Source organism: Myotis davidii, unplaced genomic scaffold (genome assembly GCF_000327345.1).
Source record: "Myotis davidii unplaced genomic scaffold, ASM32734v1 scaffold132, whole genome shotgun sequence".
NCBI classification, from domain to species: domain Eukaryota; kingdom Metazoa; phylum Chordata; class Mammalia; order Chiroptera; family Vespertilionidae; genus Myotis; species Myotis davidii.
In genome coordinates, this window is record NW_006285258.1 from 902,802 (window position 1) to 927,420 (window position 24,619).

Sequence of the window (24,619 nt, forward strand, 5' to 3'; positions counted from 1 at the left end):
CACAGTCAAGGGCATGTACTTTAGTTTCAGGCTCAATCCCCAGCCCTGGTTGAGTGTGTGCGAAGGCTACCAATCTATGCGTCTCTCTCACATCAATGTTTCTCTCTCTCTCCCTTCCATTCTCTCTAAAAATCAATGGAAAAATATTCTCAGGTGAGGATTAACAACAACAACAAAAAAGAGGCTGCCCTGGCCTGTGTGGCTCAGTTTGTTGGAGCATCATCCTATGCACCGAAGGGTCACATAGGGTTCTGTTCCTGGCCAGGGCACATACCCAGGTTGCAGGTTCGATTCTTGGTCAGGGTGTGTGCAGGAGGCAGCCCATCGATTTCACATAGATGTTTCTCACATAGATGTTTCTCTCCTTTTCCCTTCTCTCTCTAAAATTAATAATAAAAAATAATAGAATTGAAAAAATAAACAATATGCACATGTTGTCACATATTAATAAGTGGTATTGTGAAAAAATAAAGTCAGAAAAGGAGGTAGGGAATGCTGAGTGGGCCAGAGGTGTATGTTCTAGATTCAGGGAAAGCCTCATTTTCATGCTTCTTTATCTGCCTTTTCTGTTTTCTAAACTTAAAAAAAAAGTTTATACTTACAAAAAGGTGGAAAAATTATATACTCTGACACCTATGATCAGTTGCCATGTGATACCAAGTACCCTACTTACACAAACAGACTTGAAGGAATGCATGCTACCTGATGAGAGTTTTTTGTATGGTATGTAAAGGTGGATTAACTTGCATTAATTAATAGCTGCCCTGTTTAGATGCCTACTAGGTGCCAAGCATGGTGTCAACATATTACCTCTAATTTTCATGACAGCTTGGGAGCGGACAGATATACTAATAGTTTCTGGGGATTGAGATTTGTATCCAGCTCCACGACTCTGAAGCCTTGGCATTTAATTTTCTTATTTTCAGCTGAGTGGTCCTGCTCTAACACATTCCCTCAAGTTAACATTGCATAATTCTATTTCTGCACCTTTTATTCAGCTTAGAATAGCCTTTTTCATGCTCCTTTATCTGCTTGATTTCTGTTTATTCTTCACGATTCCACTCAAATTTTACTTTTAGACCACCCCAGCTCCCAGTAAGTGATTTGTCTTCAGAATTCTTTATTATATGAACGTGGAACTTGCTGAGTACCCTCTACCCCATAGGATTCAGTAGGAATAAAATACAGTAAGTGTAAGAGTTGTGAAAGTTATAAACAAATATAATTAGCTATTTCTTTTATGGGATCTTTATATTAATGTCAGAGGCTCTGTACTGATGGAACAAAAAGTCAGATTATGTGAGAGGACCTGACAGCCATATGACAGGCCTCTGACCAGAAATTACGTGACCTCAGCATGTATCTCTAGGAAACGCTTATTTTCACTTTCTGAATAGTCTCCTTGCCTCTCTAAAGCACAGCTTTCACCAGGGCCAGCACACTCTTTTATAGTAAATATTTACACTTCAAAAGTAATACTTAATATTGTCATTGTGAACTCATTGTCTAGTATAAATCTTTTAAAGTTTAAATCTTTTCTTCTTGGGATTGATTTCAAAAGCTGAAATCATAGAGAGACAGCAGAGTTTCTTGATTTTGACAAGTGATAATAATGTAGGAAAACACAGCATTTTTCCTATAAGGGAGATAGGGACTAGAGTATCAAGTGAAGCCACATCTTTAAGTCACCACAGTAAAAACAGCTTTGGATGAAAGCTATATATTACATGTTTTCTTTTTTTTAATGAGGAATCAGATGAAGGGAGAAATCATTAGATTGATTGCCTACAAAAAAAGTAAAACTCTAGCCCAGTCGGTGTGGCCCAATGGTTGAGCACCAACCCATGAACCAAGAGGTTCCTAATTCGACTGCTGGTCTGGGCACATGCCCAGATTGCAGGCTTGATCCCCAGTGGGGAGCAGGCAGGAGGCAGCCAATCCATGATATCTCTCTCTTGATGTTTCTACCCCTCTCCCTTCCTCTTTCTGTCTCTCTCTAAAAAAATCAATGTAAACATTTTTTAAAAAAGTAAAACTAGGTTTTGTTTCATAGAGCATATTCACATATAAGCTAAATATTAGACCCTGGTGCTTGTACACTTTATCAGGGTAGGTGGCAACACTCAGTGGGTGATTATCAGAAAGTAAATATCACCAAGGGTGGGTATATTAAATTGTGTTCTGTATGAGTCAGGTCTGTGGTTGCATTGCTTCGTTTCCTCATTAATAACCTGGGTGTGAATTGAAAGTATGTTCATTACATTTACAGAGGACAAGTTTATGGTATTGGAAGATATGAATAGTATTCAATGTGCTCATGATAAACTAGAGAGATTACATTTTTAAAGGGTAAAGTTTAGAAGGAAAAATCTATAAAATAATACGCTTAATATAGAACGAAAATTTAACAAATATAAGGAAAGGCTGGAGAGACCAAAGAGATACAGATATTGGTACTAAATAGATACAGATACTAAACAGATATAGATACTGAGGACCATAAAAGGAGAATAAACTAAAGCACAAAACCTCTCTCTTTCATCAACCCAGACTGGATATTGTGTTCATGAATAATTTTTTCCTGGGGTTTTGGGTGCCTCCACATAGTTTAATTATCAATTCTTTTTCTCACACAGTCTGGTTTATACAAATCTATACTAATAAAAGGGTAATATGCTAATTAGACCGGACAGACCGGACATCATTCTGGACATCCTTCCTGACAAAGCTGGGGCCCAGGTGAAGCTGCTTGGGGTCCCGGGCACCTGCGGCTGGCCCAAGCGAAGTGCCAGGGGTCCCGGGTGCCTGCGGTCAGCCCGGGTGAAGCCGGCCCGGGTCCTGGGCGCCGGAAAGAGGGAAGCCTGGGTCCCAGTGCCTGCAGCTGGCCGGAGGGAGGGAAGCTTGGGTCCCGGGTGCTGGGGCCGAGGCAGAGGTTGTTAAGGGCGATCAGGCAGGCAGGCAAGCAGTTAGGGGTAATCAGGCAGGCAGGCGGTTGGTTAGGGGTGATCAGGCAGGCAGGCAGAGTGGTTAGGGGCGATCAGGCAGGCGGGCAGGCAAGTGGTTAGGAGCCAGCAGTCTCAGATTGCGAGAGGGATGTCCAGCTGTCGGTTACCCTTTTATTAGTATAGATTAGGATAAACCAGATTGTGTGAGAAAAAGAACTGATTATTAAACTATGTGGAGGCACCCTAAACTAGCAGTTGGACATACCCTGAGGGTTCCCAAATTGTGAGAGGGTGCAGGCCAGGCTGGGGGACACCCCCCGCCCCTCACTTAAATTTCGTGCACCGGGCCTCTAGTAACTATATAAGAGTCAATTTAGGCATCACCGCCTCTAGAAAATGTTTTCTGACGTCCCCTTCTTACCTGTTCTGGGAATTCTGTGCCCTTCTTCCTAGTATCCTGGATAGACCTCTCTTCTAGCAATTAGTCCACTGTATCTTAACTGTGTACTTTCTGCTCTCCTACAATAAGCTATGACTGTAAAATCTTTTATCTTCATAAAGTGCTTAGCATTTGTGGCTGCACATTACATGTTTGTTGAATGAAATAAATCAATATTTTTAGGTGGAGGCTTTTAGTTCACATAAGAGCCTCTGTGCCACCATTGACTGAAACAGGTCAGAAGAGCTCACCTCTACTCCAAGACACCAGTACTCAAGCTAATTAGAATCATTGTAGAGGCCCTTGAGAGGCCTGGCCGTGCCTGAAATCATAAATCTTTGGTTTATGCATCCTTAGGATGCTCCAGATTGATCTGTCCTTGATGAGGAGTGGAGAATATCTCTTCTGTAATTTGGTTTTTATCAGGCCCTTGAAGTGATGCCTGCTAGGTTCTTATAAGGACAAGAGCACCCAAAGTATTATGAATAGTGACTGATCAGCTAATCAAAGTTTCAAAGAATTATACATTTTTTACATGAATATAACAATCTGAAGGCCATAGCTCAAATGAAAAATAAAAATTTTATCCCTGATGTTTTTGTCTGTTTTCTCCCTATCTTTATCATACTCTTGTTTTTTTCCTTCGTATGTCTTTAATAGATATTACCCTTCTCCCTTCTGTATCTCTACTTGGTTCTGCACTCTTCTCCTACGTTTTTTTGACATTTCTTCCTATGCCCAAATAGAATTGAAAAACATTTAAAGACTGTATTGTACTTACTTTATAAAGATTTCTGATCCCTGTTCTTAATTTAAAAGCAAGTCAATGGATCATCTTCCATTTTTCTCTTTGTAGCCCTTTATTGATTCTGGCCATCTCTAATTCAGGGGTTCTCCAGAAGAGAAGCGTTCCCCCTATCATATATGGCCATTCAAGACTCTGAGTATCTGTAGGCCAGTCTTGTTCTGGCTCCAAGAGTTTACCCAGGCTTAGAGTGCAGGCTGTGGCCAACCCAACATTTAAAACATCAACTACAAAGTTAGTTTGACTTTTAGATTATAGCACTTTAGATTTTAAGAGGTCTTTAGATGCCATTTAATCTTAAAGATGAGAAAACCATGACCCAGAGAGGTCATGTAATTGCCCAACACCATGAAGCTGGTAAATGTGAGAGTAGGACTGGAATCTGGATTCAGAAAAGTTTATATAATGGAAGAGTGGTGCTTATTTATATATTGGAATGGTCTATGGGGCTTGGGGAAAAAAAGAATTCTCTCTGCCAAAAAGTCAGGAATTATAAAGTAAGAAATAGCTCTGGCTGGTGGTTCTCAGTGGTTAGAGTGTTGGCCTGCGGACCAAAGGGTAGAAGGTTTGATTCCTGGTCAAGGGCACAAACCTGGGTTGTGGGTTAGTGCCCTGGTCGCCATCTGGGGCAAGTCTGGGAGGCAACTAGTCAATGTGTCTCTCTCACATCGATGTCTATCTCCCTCTCTCCCTTCCTCCTCCCCCCTCACTGCCTCCCTCCCGCTCTTTCTCCCTTCCACTCTTTAAAAAATCGATGGAAAAATATCCACGGGTGAGGGAGAAAGAAAGAAAGACAGAAAGAAAGATAAGAAAGAAAGATGGAAGGAAGGGAGGGAGGGAGGGAAGGAGGGAGGGAGGAAAAAAAGAAAAAAGAGTCCCTTAAAAACATTTAAAAACTGTTAACATTCATTTTTTAACTGGTGCTAGGGTTGTGTTATTTGTATTTTTTTGATTCTGCCTTTGAGAGTGCTCTGTTTCTATGCTGATGATGAGGTATTATTGTTCTTCAGAATTCTCTTTGAGTAATACAGATATTACCTTTCATATAAAAAAATAATAAAGTTCCTTAAAAACATTCAAAAATCGTTGGTTGTATGAATACAGGATTATAAATCATGAAAAAAAATGTGTCTGGCACCTGCTTGACATCAGAATATAGTATATGTGTGTATTTGTACAAATCTGATTTGTTTGAACAAACCTTGATTTTATTGCCTTTAATATTTTTCTTCTTCATATTATAGGAAAGGGCTCTCCATATGGATTTTTAGTTTTTTTGATACATTTTGTCATTAAAACATGAAATAAGTAGCTTTAGGATAGCCGTTCTATTAATATATCCTTTTCATCAAACTAGTGGCAGCTTCCTCAGCCTGTTTGTTATTAGAATTGTTGGGGAAATTTTGTGAAGTTAGTTAACACAGGATATAGAGACAACTGATCATGCAAGAATTGGAAGAGGAAATTTTTCTAATCATATTGTAGAAGATAATCTGAGAACTGTTGATACTGTTTCTTTTTATTTTATTTAATTTTTTTACTGTTTCTTAATTAATGTATTAGAAAAGATAAATTCTGAGGACATTGTACTGACTAAAAGAAAGGACATTGGTATCACAATGATAACTGTTTTACTAGAGTGATTCAACTTGAAGTCAGCCATGAACAGAGGCCATGGGAGTATCCAGTGTAGTCTAGAAATGAAAAGGAAATGAGATGGTGACTATGACATACCGGAAGTTTCACAAAGACAGGATTAGAAGTTTCACAAAAATGGGATTACATACAAGCTTGTTCTGTGAGGACTGGACGTGCCTTAGTGTGTCACCAAGGTCCTCAGTATGGGAGTCAGAGTTTCAGGAACAGCTGCTACATGGCGCTGTGTGTGATGTGAATTGTGTAATCAGGCATGCACTATTCTCCTATTGTATTTTTCAAGGCCTGTGAAATAAGTCAGTGAACCTCATTTTCTTAAAGAAAAAAAGAACCTTTTCCTTAGAAAAGTTCTAAATTTCTACTTTGGAAATTTATTACCAAGTACTGCTGATTCCTACCATTTTGTATCCCTTAAACCATCTGTCTCTCTCAATAATGACCACCACAACCTTTGTTTAGACTTGGACTCTTTACCACCATATTCCACATTGCTGCCAGAGTGATTTTATTAACTGAGTTGTGTTATTTTCTGTTTAAAGTCCTGCAAAAGTACTTCATGACCTTTAAGTAAACTTCAAATTCTTTAACATCTCATATAAAGCCTTTATGACCCAGTTCTCACTAACTTCTGCAGCTTTATCTGTCATCAGTCCATGTTCCAGCTAAAGTTAGTTATCCACTTTTTCCTAACTTCTCATGTGTCTGAGCTTTTATTTATGTTACCTCCTTTCCCTTCATAACTTTCTCATCCTTTACTTGTTTTCTCCTACTCCTCTTTTCTAGACCTTGCTCAGGTATCATCTCCAGGAAGTCTTCCTTGATCACCTCCTCTTAGTGCTCCCTCACATCTATTATAATCTTGAAATAAATAGTAGTTTCTTTTTCCTATTAGACCATCAAGCCACTTGAGGATGCAGATCATGGCTTATGTAAATTATATTTCTAGGATTTAGCAAAATGTTAGTCAAGTAGTAGGTGTTTGATAAATATTTATTGGATAAATAAATCTCTTAAAAGATCAAAGGCTCACCTTCTGTAGTGGAATAACTGCCCCCACCTTGTGGCGTTATAGGATAGTTCCACTATAAACCTTTGAAGTCATCTTTGTAAATTAAGGGTACAATTGATGCCACCTTTATGTATTTGCTCAGTTGTTTTTTTGAAAGTTTTCAACTTTTTTTCCAGAATTTGGTATGGCAGGCATTGCTTACATGTAGCCACCCAGGCAGATCAATCCTCTGCAGCTGTTCTTATAATCAATATCAGTATCGAGACCCCAGCGGGAGCCCAAGGGCAGCTACGGGGCCGCTGAGGCTTCTGGCGCCGCCTCGGCCAGCCCTTCCTGCACGGTGAGGACCCCGGGACTGCTGCGGGAAGGTGCTGGAGGTTCCACTGCCTTAAGGATGACAGTCCTAGGGCCCCTGAGAAGTTGGAGCTGCCAGTGGTTGCCACTCCTGATGCTGCTGCTGAGCACAATGGGGGTGGCAGGTGTGACACACTACAAAGCCGGCGACCCTGTCATTCTGTATGTCAACAAAGTGGGACCCTACCATAACCCTCAGGAGACTTACCACTACTATCAGCTTCCAGTCTGCTGCCCTGAGGAGATCCGGCACAAAAGCCTTAGCCTGGGTGAAGTGCTGGATGGTGACAGAATGGCCGAGTCTTTGTACGAGATTCGCTTTCGGGAGAATGTGGAAAAGAGAATTCTGTGCCGCGTGCAGCTCAGTTCTGCACAGGTGGAACAGCTGCGCCAGGCCATCGAGGAATTGTACTATTTTGAATTTGTGGTGGACGACTTGCCACTTCGTGGCTTTGTGGGCTACATGGAGGAGAGTGGCTTCCTGCCTCACAGCCACAAGGTAGGACTCTGGACCCATTTGGATTTTCACCTGGAATTCCACGGAGATCGAATTACATTTGCCAGTGTCTCCGTGCGGGACGTCAAGCCCCACAGTTTAGATGGGTTACGACCTGATGAGTTCCTGGGCCTCACCCACACGTACAGTGTGCGCTGGTCTGAGGCCTCAGTGGAGCGCCGGAGTGACAGGCAACGTGGTGATGATGGTGGTTTCTTCCCCCGAACACTGGAAATCCATTGGTTATCCATCATTAATTCATGGTGCTTGTGTTTTTACTGGTGGGTTTTGTGGCTGTCATTCTCATGCGTGTGCTTCGGAATGACCTGGCTCGGTACAACTTGGATGAGGAGACAACCTCTGCAGGTTCTGGTGATGACTTTGACCAAGGTGACAATGGCTGGAAAATCATCCATACAGATGTCTTCCGTTTCCCTCCGTACCGTGGTCTGCTCTGCGCTGTGCTTGGTGTGGGTGCCCAGTTCCTGGCCCTTGGCACTGGCATTATTGTCATGGCGCTGCTTGGCATGTTCAGTGTGCACCATCATGGGGCCATTAACTCAGCAGTCATCTTGTTGTATGCCTTGACCTGCTGCATCTCTGGCTATGTGTCCAGCCACTTCTACCGGCAGATCGGAGGCGAGTGTTGGGTGTGGAACATCATTCTTACCACCAGTCTCTTCTCTGTGCCTTTCTTCCTGACCTGGAGTATGGTGAACTCAGTACATTGGGCCAATGGTTCGACCCAGGCTTTGCCAGCCACCACCATCCTGCTGCTTCTGATGGTTTGGCTGCTGGTGGGCTTTTCCCTCACTGTCATTTGTGGTATCTTCGGGAAGAACAGTGCTAACCCCTTTGATGCACCTTGTCGCACCAAGAACATCACCCGGGAAATCCCACCTCAACCCTGGTACAAGTCTACTCTCATCCACATGACTGTTGGAGGCTTCCTGCCTTTCAGTGCCATCTCTGTGGAGCTGTACTACATCTTTGCCACAGTATGGGGTCGGGAGCAGTACACTTTGTATGGCATCCTCTTCTTTGTCTTTGCCATCCTGCTGAGTGTGGGGGCTTGTATCTCCATTTCGCTCCCCTACTTCCAGTTGTCAGGGGAGGATTACCGCTGGTGGTGGCGATCTGTACTGAGCGTTGGCTCCACTGGGCTCTTCATCTTCCTCTACTCAGTCTTCTACTATGCCAGGCGCTCCAACATGTCAGGGCCGGTACAGACAGTGGAATTCTTTGGCTACTCCTTACTCACTGGTTACATCTTCTTCCTCATGCTGGGCACCATCTCCTTTTTTTCTTCCCTGAAGTTCATCCGTTATACCAACATCTCTCCTGATTGACTGACTTGTGTGATGGCATTGTTGCCTTTCCCTTTGCCCTTTGCGCCTCCCTTTCCGCGGGAAGTTCCGGAAATTATAAATCTCTATTATATAAGAAGTATATATTTGAACTTTTTAAGTTGCCTTTCATTTTGGTCCTGATTTTTCTTTTTACAATTATCAAAATAAAATTTATTAAGAAAAAGGAAAAAAAATATCAGTATCTATAGTCATATTAATCCAGCAGTGAGGCCCCACTGATCCCGCAGCTGGGCAGAGTCTTTGCTTGGCTTCATCATATTCTGGTTATTTTGAACACATAGATATAGTCTGGGGAACAATTGGTGGTATAAAGGACATGGTTATTCTTAATGAAACATGATGACAGAACAAAAAGGTTGCTTTTAGGAAGAGCTCCATGAAATATATATCCCACTTGTATTTTCGGTGGACATGATAAAAGTTTTAGCCAGATCTATCAATCTTTCACAATTCCCAGATGCAAAAGAAAAGACATCATAATTTTCTACAAAAACCTGTTTTGTAGGCAGCTATCAAAGTCAATCTAACTTTTTCCTCTGCTTCAGTGGCTTCCTAATGGTGAAAAAATGTAATGGGGGAGTATTGTATGAGAGTCATAGATTTCTGTAGAGGAAAAAGTTTTCTGTATTATTGACTAAGCATGTATTGTTGCTTAGCTCCACTTGTTTTCTAGCTTGAAAATTATTAATATTTACATACGTTTATTTTCATTAATACCCACCAAAAGTCCTTGGGGGAAAAAAAAGGCTGCAAGAGATCAGTGCAGATTATGGGATCTATAAGTGTGTCTGTAGTTAAGCTAGGGGACACTTAACTTTCTGAACCCCAGTTCTCTCACGTGTCACATGACATCCAGAATGGGCATGAAATTGCATGAAGACACTGGGTACAATTCCTGGCACATAGCAGGTACTCAAAAATGTTACTTAGGATAAGATTGAATATGACTCAGGCTGGTTCTAGGCATCTGTTTGCTCATCCCACTTATTTTCTCCTTGCTCAGTTATTTTGATGAATTAAAGCTGACTGCTGGTTTTGTCTCAGGAAGTGGGAGTTTACTGCTTCTATCCTAGTTGAAATCATAGACAAAAGTAGAAAGATTGATTTCTAGGCTTGGTTGTTCATTGAAGTTCAATTTACTTATAGACAATACAGATTTATTGAGCATTTATGATGTGTCAGGCTCTGGACTAGATGCTGGATATTAAAGATAAAGATGACATGGGTCCTTATCCTTAAAGAAACAATAGCCTTATGAGCAGGTTCATCACTTAGAGTTTTTGAGTCGTTGTGTGAATGAAGTAAAGAAATAATAATGATAGTCTTTGAGTTCTGACCTATCTAAACAAATCAGCCAACGAATGAAGCATTTCTTCTCTGGTAGTGAGGATATTTTAGTAGAGATTGGAGCTTGTGGGAGACACTACTTTGTGAACTATTAGCTAGTAAATAATTTATCATTTTAATTAAATAGGATTTTTTTTTCTAAATTCCTTTGCTGTGGCTTCTTTCTTTTTCAAGGTGGTAGACAATAGTACTGTAATGTACCAAAATAATTTTCTAGAAATAATGTTTGAGATATGTATACACAAAAAATTCAGACCCTTGATTTCAGATTTATCCTTAGATGTGATGCTCTCTAATTTAAAGCTGGATATCTTCTCCCTCTCTGTTCCTTGGTAGTTTATTAAGTAGTTATTTTTATTAGGAAATATCATTCTTAAGTTCTTTCCCACGTTGTTGCATGTATGAACCCGCAGAAACTCACCATGGCTCATTGATGGGAACACAGAGGAAATGTTAATTACATTCAGAAGTGGGTAGCCCTGTCAGTTACTCTTCTTTGTTTTACAGAGATGAACGAAATCAGTCCATCATTGTAAGTGGAGAGTCGGGGGCAGGAAAAACAGTCTCAGCTAAGTATGCCATGCGATACTTTGCCACTGTAAGTGGTTCTGCCAGTGAAGCCAATGTTGAGGAAAAGGTCTTGGCCTCCAACCCCATCATGGAGGTAAGACAGCAGGCTTGCCTTCTTACTATATTCTCTTGTTAAGAAGATACAGCACCTGTGAGAAAGTCGGGGACCTCCTACCCACTAAAAGTAGGAAAATACTTTTTCATATGTTAGTGAGAGATCTAGAAACAGTCAATATTCAAGAAGGTAGATATTTCGAGTATAGTTCAACTGTAGAGGAATTTATTTCACAATCCTGCATTTTCAACTTAGCATTGAATTGTTGCCTCTAAAGAGCTGGCAATGCTACTTCATTTCCTGAAGTTTCTTACTCATAGTTAATTGACTCAAATCTATTGCTCCTCGTTCTAGAAGAATAAGTTATTAATTTCCCCTCAACCCCGAGTTCTTATTTAAGCTCCTTCCAAAATATAGGATTCACTATGTTCGAGCATGAATGAGTTTGATTATTCCTTTGTCCACATTTCATTTTATGTACTTAGCCCAACCAGTTTAGCTATAAAATTTGATTTTTTTCCAGATTTAAACTATAAACTTAAATTATGATCTTGTAAACATTTTCCTTCTTGTTTCTGTCAGTTATATCACATAATTTTAGGTTAGAAAAAGAAATTCAATAACTATAAACTCTTGAGAAAGGAAGAACTATGAAAGGCTGTCCTTTTAAAAGTGGAATATGTATATCAAGTAGATATGCTTGTGCCAAAGAAAATGGACCTATTTGTGTGAGAATTTTAGTATTTGTAAGTAAAGAATTATTTGTCTAATATGATTCTAGGAAAGTTACATTTTTGTTAAGTACTCCCATTAAATGGAGAAAAATATGTCTTATTAAATGGAGAGAAATTAGTTTGCAGAAACAAATCTTTTTTATTAAAATTCAAATCAGCATATTTTATTCCTGTTTTTTCCTTTGTCAAGCCTTATTTGCCACCCAAACACAGATGGAGTTTAGAACTGGCCTGGTGCACTCGTGGTACAAGTGGTTTTTGCAATAATGAGTCCAGAGGTAATTGTGCCTGGTTTGCAGTGCTGTGTGTGACACTTCAGAACAGATGTTGTGACCCATTGCTTATAGGGCTGCCTCCTAGAGCCGCAGGACTTCTCTTCTGGGGGAAGTGAAGAGGACGCCTGGGCCGGGTGCACTGTGGAAAGAGAACTGGAAAAGTTTTCTGAAATAGCATGGACTGGAGGAAACAGAAGTTTGTTCCAGAAGAGAGTAGTAAAGATTTTAAGCAACTATTAAGATTTTGAAGAATTTAAGCTACAGTAGTGGGTGCTACTAGTATTAATATTGGGGCATTTCAGCCTGTAGAGCCAGTTTGGGGATTTGGCTCAGGAAACAACAGGGCTTTACTTCTTACCATTATTTTGACTGTTTTTGGTCATGACAATGAATTCTTAGTATATGACAGTAGTTTAGGCCATTCTTAGTCCTTAATGTTAGAATATGCCAAAGTCTTCATTGTGATGGTATCAGGAAATTCCATCTTTCCTAGGCCTGGACCAGATAGTAATGTAAGTCTGGAATGAACCTGCTAAAATATGTCAAATTGAATGAAATAGTTTATGACCTTGCTATATTCTCTTTCCAAAAATAGCTACATTGGTTTTTCTGCAACACAGACTTTAGTTGTGTTAGTGGAGTGATATTAAAAATTTGGAATAGCCATAGAGGCTAATTTTTAATATGCTGACATAAGGAATTTGCCCTCTTTGCTAGGATGAGCAAAAAAAAAGATAAAGCCATCAGTTAAGCTTAGCTACTTCCATCTTTATTATTATTTAGTTTTTCTATAAGAACTTGGAGAAAGAAAATCAGTAAAGAGATAACTAATTTTAAAAATCTATGGAGGCATCCCAATTTGAAAGATTAAAATGGAATATGGGGCTTACGAATGGGGACAACGAGTTTACAGTATAAGAAAAAACAACATAAGTACAATATTGAATATGTGGCCCATAAAATTTGTAGCTTTAAACCTGCCTTCAGACTATGTTGTTGTATCAGAGCCCTTTACTGTGATTTCAAGAAAGGCGAGTCCGGATTGCCAGTGATCTGCTGAAATGCCTCCTTGGATAATGAGCATTCTTTATGGTTAACATCACAGCCCAGTGGCTAATAGGATTTGCACATTATCCTTCAAAAAGCAAGCTCCTCATCCTCAGCATGGGCTCCTTTTGCAAAATACAAATGATGTACAAAGAAGTGATTCTTTTTGCTCTATTTTATCACATTTTCATTTTCTCCCTTTCTCCTGGAAATTTTTGCCCTGATGGGGACATAGAAGATCTTTGGGGCACTTTGGGTCTTTCTTAATTGTTCTTTTTCATCTTCAGTAACTGTAGTTGAAGAGCTTCATCTCCATTTAGTAAAGAAGAAGGATAAATCACTGAACATTTTACTGAAGTCAATAGTAAAATCAAGATCACAAATTATCTCCTTTTCTGTAGCAATTTCTTGCTGAATGAAATGAAAATAGCATTAAGGGAGGCTGTTGTAAATACTTATAAGGCAGAGGAAACAGAGAGAATGGACAAAAGGTACTGTTTATATATAGAACCATCTTTCCATATCAGGTTCAAGCCTTAGAATCATGTCTTTTTATTTTAAAAGAACCTGGAGCTCATCTATCCTAGGCAGTTTATACTTCGGGACACTAAAGCTCCTCAAAGGATTAAATCAGGGGAACGTCCAGCCCATTGGCCGTATAAGACCCACAAAATCATTTGGTCTGGCCCTGCCAAGGCATTAGGGGTGAGTTAATTAAATCTTTGACCAAATAGAGCAGGCTAATTTTTAAGTGGATAATTTTGTATGGCCCTTGAGTGATGTTACAAATAGCCAAATGGCTCTTGGTAGAAAAAAGGTTCCCCACCCTTGGATTAAATGATGGCAAGTTGGCAGTAGGGCCTGGTCTGATAGCCACATCTTTAGACTTCTGTTTCATTGGCTTCTTTTACCATTTTTTGCTCTATGTATAAATACCTTTTACTCAAAGGCAAAGGGGTATATTTTAACCCTTGCCTACCCACTGTCTCTTCTCACTGAGTAGAGAGGAGAGAGATGCCATATGGCCGGTGAGATAAGGAAGGGAGGGAGGAGAAGCTGTGGCTCACCTTTCCCTAACTTGCTTAGATGCTAGCAGGAAAGTACTTAGGACAGAGCCTGGTAAGCACTCGGTAACTACTACTGCTGCTGCCAATGTTGCTGCTGTAACCCTTCACCTGCTCTTTCACAGAATATATGGTGTGAAAGAAAAGTTTGCATTTATCATTAATTTCCTTTTCTAAACAAAATAAAAATAATGGGAATATTTGGAGACTGTTTGCTGTGCTTTTTATAACATCAAGAAGGGGAGCCCTGGCTGGGTCGGGTGGCTCAGTTGCTTGGAGCATCGTCATATACACCAAAAGGGTGTGGGTTCAATTCCGGTTTAGGGCACATACCTAGGTTGTGGGTTTTTCCCCCGGTTGGGGCATGTATAGGAGGCAACCAATCCATGTTCTCATTCATTCTCATTCTTATTTTCTCTCTCTTCCCCTCTCCCTCCCTCCTTCCTTCCTTCCTTCTTTCCTTCCTTCCTTCCTTCCTTCCTTCCTCTCTAAGATCAATAAAAAAGCATATCCTCTGGTGAGGATTTTAGAAAAAGAAAAAAGAAGGGGAATATTTGAGTAAATATCTTTATTGTTAAATTATGTCATGCTGTTATTTTTTCTGGGAAGATATCTTTCAGCCTTTCCATTAAAAATATTAATTGAAATACAGTGGGGCCTTGACTTATGAGTTTAATTCGTTCCGAGACCGAACTCGTTAACTCAAATTACTCTATCAACTCAGTGCAAAAAATCGGCCGAGAGACAGCTGGTATCTCAAAAAACTCGTTAGTCGGGACACTCGTAAGTCAAGGCCCCACTGTACAGCAGTATTCTCATTGCCAAAACAAAATAGAGCAGTACCTGCCCCGTATTTTAGAGAGCAAAAATATATTTTATTTGATGGAACAGATAGTCTAATATGTTGACTTTTGTGGCTATGCTACTTTTTTCATCACATATTTGCATTGGCTCCCCCCCTTGTTTTTAACACTCCAAAGCATTTTCACATCTTTCTTATTGCTATGGTTTCAGTATACTAATCTTGATAGTCACAGACTTTGCACAAGTAAAATAATCTTATGAAAGTATCATATAAAAGATTTAATATATGCATTTTATGAACACTTGATTTTCTAACTGTACCATGTTTTTTGCTTTGCCGAAAGAAAAATGTTAGAAGCATGTTATCTTAATTTTTAAGATTATATTAAAAATTTAGAAGAAGGTTACATTCTCTGCATTCTGTAGCAGATGTTTTGCAAGTTAGATAATACTACCAAAATCCAAAGCCAAATTTTACTGTATGGTTTCTGAAAATGGTTTTGAATGGAGTGAGTAATTACTAATTCTCCAACTGGACCTTTGTTGTCACAGGATGAGCTGATATGAACTTCTGCTAAAGAGATCCTGAACACCAGAGCCATATTTTCAGGAGAATATTAAATTTGCTTAGCCAGCTTATTTAAATAAAACAGACTAGGATTTTTAAGAAATCAAAACCCTGATGTTTAACTAAGAGGGTTTGTGCCTTGGCAGCTCCCAGTGACATCCATTCTGTTTCTTTGCTGCCATGAATGAACGTGTTCAGATACACACATGGTGTATGAAGACCTCCCAGCTGTGGTTCAGGTTTACTGTTTATGAAAATAATTTGTGTGAGAATAATAAGGCAGATGCAAACTATTAGTGTATATCTGTGTGATTGTGCAGTGAGCAGAACATACACTTGTGCCCGCAGAGGCAATATTTATTCTGGTCTTAAAAGAATCAGTTTTAAAGGATCGTGTTCTACTCTGTCCTTTCATTGAACCAACTCTGTAAATGCCGTGTCATGAATTGCACTTCTAAAAGATGGTTGGACTTTGGGTGGTGGGCACACAGTGCAATATACAGATCTTGTATTATAGAAATGTACACTTGAAACCTTATATGATCCTATTAACCAATGTCACCTGAATAAGTTTATTTTAAAAAATAATAAAATCTTATCCTCCCCCTCACCCCCTCCTTGTTTCTTAGTCAATTGGAAATGCTAAGACAACCAGGAATGATAATAGCAGCCGTTTTGGGAAGTATATTGAGATTGGTTTTGACAAGAGATATCGAATCATTGGTGCCAATATGAGAACTTACCTTTTAGAGAAATCCCGAGTGGTGTTCCAGGTAAGTTGGGCATGTACACATATACGTGTGTTAGGTGGCCATAGAATTCCAGAGCTCATGCTTGCTGGTTTGCATTTTATTTCCAGATACTCGTGAGTGTATTGTGACAATATTAGCACAAACCACATTTGGACTGAAACATGAAAATGATGCTTGCTGGAGGTGGGGGAATACCCATCAGATGCAAGCATATTGAACTCGCAGCCGGCAGGCAGCATGCTTCATTTATTTAAAGGAGACATGCGGCCTGCCAGCCACGAGTTTGACATGCTTGCATCAGAGTAATGGTCTTTTGGGCTGGGCACTGGTTTAGGTTGAATAGTTTTGGCTTTTTCCAGCAGATGCTTGTAGGATAAGCTTAGTTAAGAAGAGGTGCTATTATTTCAGTCTTATCTCTCATAATTTCAATTGATAGGAAAAACATTGGTTTATGTGTTCAATGAGTTATAGTTTGAACTCAATTTAAGAAAAAAATTATTACTGTTTTCTTTCCTTCCTCCTCCTCCTCTCTTAGAATATGATATTATTTAGATAGAGTAATGAGGGTTTAAAAAATCTTCACAACTCATTTGTGAACTACTGTCAACACACTCAAGTTTATATGTCTCTGCAGGAAATCCTTCACAAATCTGCTCCTGGTCCTTTTTTATCTGTAAGTGGGAAATAGTATAGATTACAACATGGGCAGGCGTGCGCCGATATATTTACAAGCATGCGAAGGAAATATGTTCTTATCATTGGAAAACTCCCAGTAGAAAGCTCCTGATGCCCCACTGCACGCTGTGAGATCAGGGTTTCTGTAGCCCCTTAACTGGATGCCCACTGCACTGAAGTTCAGATTCCTCTGGCACTGCCATGTAGCAGCATCTACAGTTTCCATTGCACAAGTCAGTTTTGAAAGTTCCTGGGACATACTGGGAGTCATGAGTTTGGGCAGCCTGCAGTTACCCTGGCTTTGACATTGGGCATGTGCCTGATTTGTGGCCACCTAAGGTATAATACCTGAGTAAAGCAATAGCCACTCTTCTCCATTGTTTTAATATGTAGGTACACATAGAGCAATGTTAATACTTACACATATATACTTGTATAGGTTTTAAAAAATGTTTAGTAGCCTAAAGGAAGAATGGGGAATATATGTAGATTTAAGGGAAAATTGGGTTTAAATAGTACAGATAAGATTGATAGATAAACAATTAAAGGTTAAGTGGATATGGTGGCCAGAGGCTAGTAGGGCTTAAGACAAAATGTTAAGGCCTAATTCTATCTTACCTAGTGATATTGAAGCAATTCTAGTCGTTGCCCAATCCCCAGGGCTAAGTAATATTGAGGAAGCATGGTATGCCAAAATGAGTCAGATGGAGCCTAACTGATATTGTCCTCCATGTACAGAGGACCAAAGCATTTCTGTAGATTCACCCACTTTCCTAGTTGTCCGTGAGCCTAATTACCTGATCATGCTTATGATTATTTGTTATATTGTTAATGTGTTCTGTGTCTTCTGTCCCTGTAATAGGTATACTTTACCCAGCATCAGCTCCCTTTGGGCATCAAACCTGACCTTGGCCTTACGTGCACTATTCTTTAGTCAGCTGAATACACTGAATAATTCAAGGATAGGATAATATAGTACTTAATTTTGCATGAATATTATTACAACTCTATTTTTAAAATATATACTAGTGTGTGGAAAAATATTCAAGAGATACTAAAACTTATTTAGATTTGTACATGATTTATTTTGTATTTTATAAAATATTTTTATTAATATTAAAATATATAAGCCAAAATACACAAGATGTAGTGTATTTGTGAATTTCTTAAAACAACCACAGTAGATAGGCCAGTCTAAATTATGGCAAAAAGTAAGATATTCTTTGTCATCTAAGGTGTTAGGGAGACCATGAATCTAAGAGTCACTGTGAGAAAATATTGAGTATTCTAAAAAAAATGATTTTAGCTTCCCTCAAAGGCAATGATTTCTTATGACAATGACATATATCAAGCTGTTCACAAGTTCAGAAAGCATTACTATCAGATATTTTATGTGCATACTTACCCATTTGCACATGGCTAATAAACCATAAGATTTAATAATCATAAATACATATTAGGAAATTTGGGAAAGGACAGTTTATTGCACCAAGATTAAATATTAAATTTTTATTTTATGTTTGAATTTTCTGAGTTTTAGGTTAAAATGATGTAATTGAAAATTCTTCTTATTTTAAAGGCAGAAGAGGAAAGAAACTATCATATATTTTATCAGCTTTGTGCGTCAGCAAAGTTACCTGAATTTAAGATGTTGCGATTAGGTAAGAATATGGCATTAGATTTATTGCACTGGTATTGTTTTCTGTTAAATTATGTTAATTATGAGTTTATAAGCATACTTGTTAAAAAGAAGATTATCTCATACTGAAATATTTATGGATGACATAAGAGGTCTGCAATTGGCTTCAAGGTAACCCATGGGTGGGATAGGGAAGGAGGAATAGCTGTCTAAATGAAACAAGATTGGTCTTGTTTAAGATGAATGATGAGTACACAGGTGCTCATTATACTAGTCCCTCTACTTTTGCATATGTTTGAAATCTGCCTTACTAAAATAAGTTGAAGGAGTTTATGTGATTGATGGAAGCCTGCGAAGTTTCTGATAAGGGGAGTGAAGTGTTTGAAGCATGTTGATTGGAATAATACCGATATAGGAAAAGACTAATCATTTCACCAAATAAGATAAGTAAACTATGAACATTTCACTTTATTATATAATTTTGAGTTTTGTATTAAAATATAATTGAAAACACAAACAGTGGAACTCCTGACTCTATACCAGGGGTGGGCAAACTTTTTGACTCGAGGGCCACAATGGGTTCTTAAACTGGACCGGAGGGCCGGAACAAAAGCATGGATGGAGTCTTTGTGTGAACTAATATAAATTCAAAGTAAACATCATTACATAAAAGGGTACGGTCTTTTTTTTTTAGTTTTATTCATTTCAAACGGGCCGGATCCGGCCCACGGGCCTTAATTTGCCCACGGCTGCTCTATACACTCAACTGCACAGTCATTGCTCCTAATTCAGAGTAGATGAAAGGGTAGAAATCAATTTCATAGACTGCAAATCTTTTCCTTCTTATTTGCAGGAAATGCAGATCACTTTCATTACACAAAGCAAGGTGGCAGTCCGGTGATTGAAGGAATCGATGATGCCAAGGAGATGGCCCATACCAGGCAGGCCTGCACTTTGCTCGGTAATGTGACTTTATTCTTGAGCTCTATGAGCAATAGCTTTTTGACTCAAGCAACCTTTATTTGTATTATTGACTTAGCTTCATATTAAGTGGTGAGTATAGTTGAGGGATATTTAACATTCCTTATAAAACACATTTGGACAGCAGATGGGCACAAATTCTTTTGTGTATTTTTATTTATTTTTTGCCCAGAGTGGGAACTGTTCTATAATTAGATTGTGGTGATGGTTGCACAACTTTGTAAATTTACTAAAAGTCATTGAATTGCATACTTACAACAGGAATTTTAAGGTATGCAAATTATTCTTCAATAAAGCTATTTAAAATGCACATTCAGGACATCAAGGGAGGTATGACTAATTAACTCTGCTTAAGTTTTTACAAAATCTAAAACCTGGAGATAAATGAAATGGGTTCATATTTTGTAGAGGTTTTTTTTGTTTTCTGTGGCTGGAAAATGTAACTGAGCTGGTTGGGTGACAAAACAATGTATTACACGTTGAAATGACTCAGATGTCACTGTCTTGTTTCTGATATTTAAAAAATATTGGGTCTACATATAAATAAATAATTCTTTAGAACTTAGTATACAACTTTCATGATGAATTATTTATATAAAAACCTCAAAATATGAATAAATCTAAAATTGTATGTTGGTAATTTTGAGGGTACCCTGAAGTGAGTTAATTTAATTGAAAAGCATTGCTATTCAGAGGATGGTCCAGGACCACTCTCGAGCTTGTAAAAATTCAGAATCTCAGATCTAACTCAGACCTACTGAATCAGAATCTGCATTTGAACAAGATACATGGGTGACTCATATGCATATTAAATTTTGAAAAACACTCCCTTCTAGGCATAAATCTGTTGATAAATAGAAAATTAGAAAACAAAACATAACTCAGGAGGTGGCAAGAACATTCATTATAAGATCAATGCTTAGTTCCCCTGGATATGATTACACATTTGGAAATAATTTTACTATATTTACTTGTATGTATACACATCTAATATTCTGGAAATTCTTACCTTATTGAAAAATGAAGGCAGATCTGATCAAAAGCCAAGAGCTGTCCAGCTTTCTTATCCTCCCTTATACTCAGGGCCCACTTTAATGCTGCACTTGGACACTCATTCATCAGCCTGAACACTTTTAAGCTTGGGGTCTCTTTGGCTTATACTTGGTCTGTAGTTAAAAGAAGTAATTAAAAAATCTGACTTAAAACTTCCTTATTGGGCTACAATTTGCATTTGAAGTAGAGATGAAAAGAAAAGGTAATAATGTTAATAAAATACTTAAATCTAGTTTGTGAAGATGATAATTTGCTTAGCACTTACCATGTGTCATAGAGTGTACATTTTCTCATTTAAAGTTCGTAATCACTGTTTGAGATAGTCACAATTATTCCCGTATCTCAAATGAGAAAAAGAAGCAGAGCAGGGTGAAGCTACCTGCCCATGTGAGATGGCAGGTCGGGAGCAGAGCCAGGCCTTGAGTCCAGGACCAAGTGTGTCTCACTCCACACCTCATGCTCTCTACCATGATGGAAATAATTTTAACGATGATACATTATAATGTGTACAATATCTGGCAATGTTTAAGAATTAAAAATAGGCTTAAAATTATCTGCTATAATTATTTAAGAATTAAACATAGGCACATAGGCTTAAAGTTGTCTGCTATTTAAAAATTAATCACTGTTCATTTACTCTCTTGTTTCAGGTATTAGTGAAAATTATCAGATGGGAATTTTCCGAATACTTGCTGGCATTCTTCACCTAGGTAACGTTGGATTTACATCTCGAGATTCCGACAGCTGCACAATACCTGTAAGTTCAGAACAAGCTTCGTGTGATGGCAGTTGATTTGTATTTTAGATTTGTTACTTCTTTATGGAAGAAATATATTTGAAGTCTCTCTGTTAACATTATCAGAGAGATAATTATCAGACATGTGAAATCTTAAAGTGAAAATACAGATTCTAATCCCTGGTGCACAGTGATTGTGTGTGTGTGTGTGTGAGAGAGAGAGAGAGAGAGAGGGAGAGAGAGAGAGAGAGAGAGAGAGAGAGAGAGAGAGAAAGGCAGAGACAAAGAGACAGAGGATAGGAGACTCAAACTTGTATACATGTCTGATCTGTATAAACAGAGGTTAGAAATATATGTGAAAGTTGGATTGATGAGTCTAGCGAGAAGGTTTTATTTGGCACAAGTGCCAAGAATTGATAACTTTATTTTTTCTCCAGCTGGTATGGTTCAAAAACTATTCAAAAACTGTTAGCAGTGGTTACTCCTAGGAAGAGGGACTAGATGGCCGTGAGATGAGGTGTCTTCACTATGATTTACATTTTCTTCCACCCATAGTGATAACTGCACACAGAATTAAAATGCACTTCCATATGTGAAAACATTTGTTTAAACTAACAAACCTGACAATCCAAATTGTCCTCATTGGGCATTTGTGATTTGTAGTGTTTGCTTATCATTATCATCAAAGATAACACACACACATACACACATACATATGCATATGTACTGGTATTTATTGGGTATCTTTTCACTTTATTAAAATAGAGGAAGTTTTAATATAATTAATTCTTTTTCCAACCTGCTTCTTCAAGGATTGTAATAGAAGATAATCTTGAGATTTGTGTTTTCTTCAGATATCTTAGTTGATATTAGCAAATTTACATGTAGATTAACTTGTGACTTAAATTTGGGTAAATTCAACTTTAGTTTTGAAATACATGTTTCAGTATCTCTGTTTCGGTTTAGTCCCAACTCTGCTATTTACTCACTGTGTTTTTGGGTAAGTAGCTTTGCTTCTTTGAACCTCAGTTTTGGACTAGGTGCTTTCATTGACCTTCATGCTGAATAAATTATATTTTAAAATATTTTTAGAAAACACATAAGAACCACTCAGAGGCTAAAAACTTGGTAGAAATAGGAATGCAGAGAACAAAGCAGAACCCTGAAGTTAAGACTCATCTTGAGGAAATTTGCAGAACCCAGTGATCATGAGCTTTGGATTTCATAGCTAAGTGGGATGCAGAAGAGAAAAGATAAAGCCTAGTACTTACATGAACAGGGGAACAAATACAGGAACCACTACTAAAATGGAGACCCTAATCAGGGAACTAATAATAAACTTGTCCACCACCCACTCCAAGAGTACAAAGAAGAATTCATCAGACTCAAGCCTTGATGTTCAGTAGAGGAGGAAAATATAGTTCCCTAAAAATGTATAGCAGTGAATTGACCATCACACATACTTCCAGGCTGATTTCATAGTTCCTGGATGATCCCAGGAAGCTGCATACAGAAAACTTAGCTAAATTTGTCCTGCAATGGTAGTGCTCTAGATGTTGGACAGAAGCAAATGCAGATTTACTTTGGAGGATCCACCTTCAATTAGGGGCTCAATAGAGTTGAGAAAAGTTACAACAAATATTGGTTCATAGTCAAAAATCTTGAATACCACAATGAAACAAAATAGAAGGACTTAGGTAAAATAACAGAATAGCAAAGGTCAAACCTAACAAAGAAATTAATAGCGGATTTGATACAACTAAGGAGAAAACTGATTAGCTAGAAGCTAAATGGGAAAAAATCCAAAATGCACGAAGAATTACTTAAAAATAATAGATAAGAGAGACGAAGGATAGAGTAATAAATTCTAATTTTAATCTAATGAGAATTTCTGACAGAGAAAGAAGAAAATAAGACAGATATAATGTTTGAAAATAAATTTCTAATAAATTTCAGAACGGGTGAAATGTCACTAAACTACAAATTTAGAAAGTCCAAAAAAGCCCTGTTAAAATAAAGAAAAAGAAAATCCACCTCTAAGCACCATAACGATACCAAATGCAGAGAGAAAAATCTTCAAACAGGCAGAGAAATATGACGTTCAGCAATACTCTTGAAGAAATAGCAATTAAATTGACAGCTCATTTTCCAATTTCTACAATGAGACAGAAAACAGTGGACTACTATCTTTATTGTTATAGAATAAGTTACTATTAACTTAGAATTGTATATCCAATAAAAATATCTTTCTGGAATGAAGGAAAAATAGAAGTGTTTTTAGACAAATAGACATTTGTGAGAATTTGTCACCAGTAGGCCCTCACTAAGGGAAATATTAAAGGACATAGTTTAGGCAAAAGGAAACTGATCCCAGGCAGAAGATATAAAACGTGAGAAGAAATGATTTAATAGACTAGTAAAGTTCAGGAAAATATAGATAAAATTTGATTAGTTAAAACAATGTTAATCCTATCTAATAAAGGGAGAATATGCAAATTGACCATCACACCATAACAAGATGACGGCGCCCACAGCAGAGGCAGGGATCCTGTAACATAAGATGGCTTCACCCACAGTGGAGGCGGGGTTCTCATAATGAGCTGTAACGAGCTATCAGCAGGGACCTGAGGCTATGTGGCGCTGGGACGGGGCAGGGGACCTAAGGCTGCACCCCTGCCCAGTGGGGCTTGATGGGGCACCTCAGGCAGTGTCTCCCACCCCAGCGCCAGGACAGGGGACCTGAGGCCACGCCCCCTGCCTGGCTTGGCTTGACAGGGGACCTCAGACCACGCCCCCTGCCCTCAGGCCATGCAACCTGCCCCAGCGCTGGGCTGGAGAACCTGAGGCTGCGCTCCCACCACCTGGCGGGGCTTGACGGGGGACCTCAGACCACACCCCCCACCTTGGCGCTGGGCTGGGGGACCTGAGGCTGCACCCCTTGCTCGGCGGGGCTTGATGGGTGGGGCCAGCTGGGTCTGGATCTCTCCCAATGGGGTTGGGGCCGACCGGGTCTGGGTCTCGTATGATTTCAAGGTGCACGCACGCGGGTGGGGACTTGACTCTGGGTCCCGCGGCAAGCCCCACATTCTGACAGGAGGAAGATTTTCATATTCATTTTACTAATTTTCTTTCATCTCTGACACTTCTAGTATAGAGAAAGGGCAAATAGTGATATTAAAATATTTTTCTAATTAATTTCCTTTCAATGTGCACAAATTTGTGCACTGGGCCACTAGTTGGACTAT

General features: G+C 38.8%; 1 protein-coding gene and 1 pseudogene across 1 annotated transcript in view; both read left to right on the plus strand.

Moving 5' to 3' along the window:
• The window catches only part of MYO5A (myosin VA), a 141,928-nt gene that overhangs the window by 28,964 nt on the left and 88,345 nt on the right, over window positions 1–24,619 (plus strand). The window contains exons 5-9 of the mRNA XM_015558905.1: window positions 10,929–11,085; window positions 16,168–16,311; window positions 18,545–18,626; window positions 19,458–19,565; window positions 21,289–21,395. Coding sequence (XP_015414391.1) covers window positions 10,929–11,085; window positions 16,168–16,311; window positions 18,545–18,626; window positions 19,458–19,565; window positions 21,289–21,395 — 598 coding nt within the window. The remainder of the gene's footprint in view (window positions 1–10,928; window positions 11,086–16,167; window positions 16,312–18,544; window positions 18,627–19,457; window positions 19,566–21,288; window positions 21,396–24,619) is intronic.
• LOC102762779 lies at window positions 7,117–9,182 on the plus strand (annotated as a pseudogene).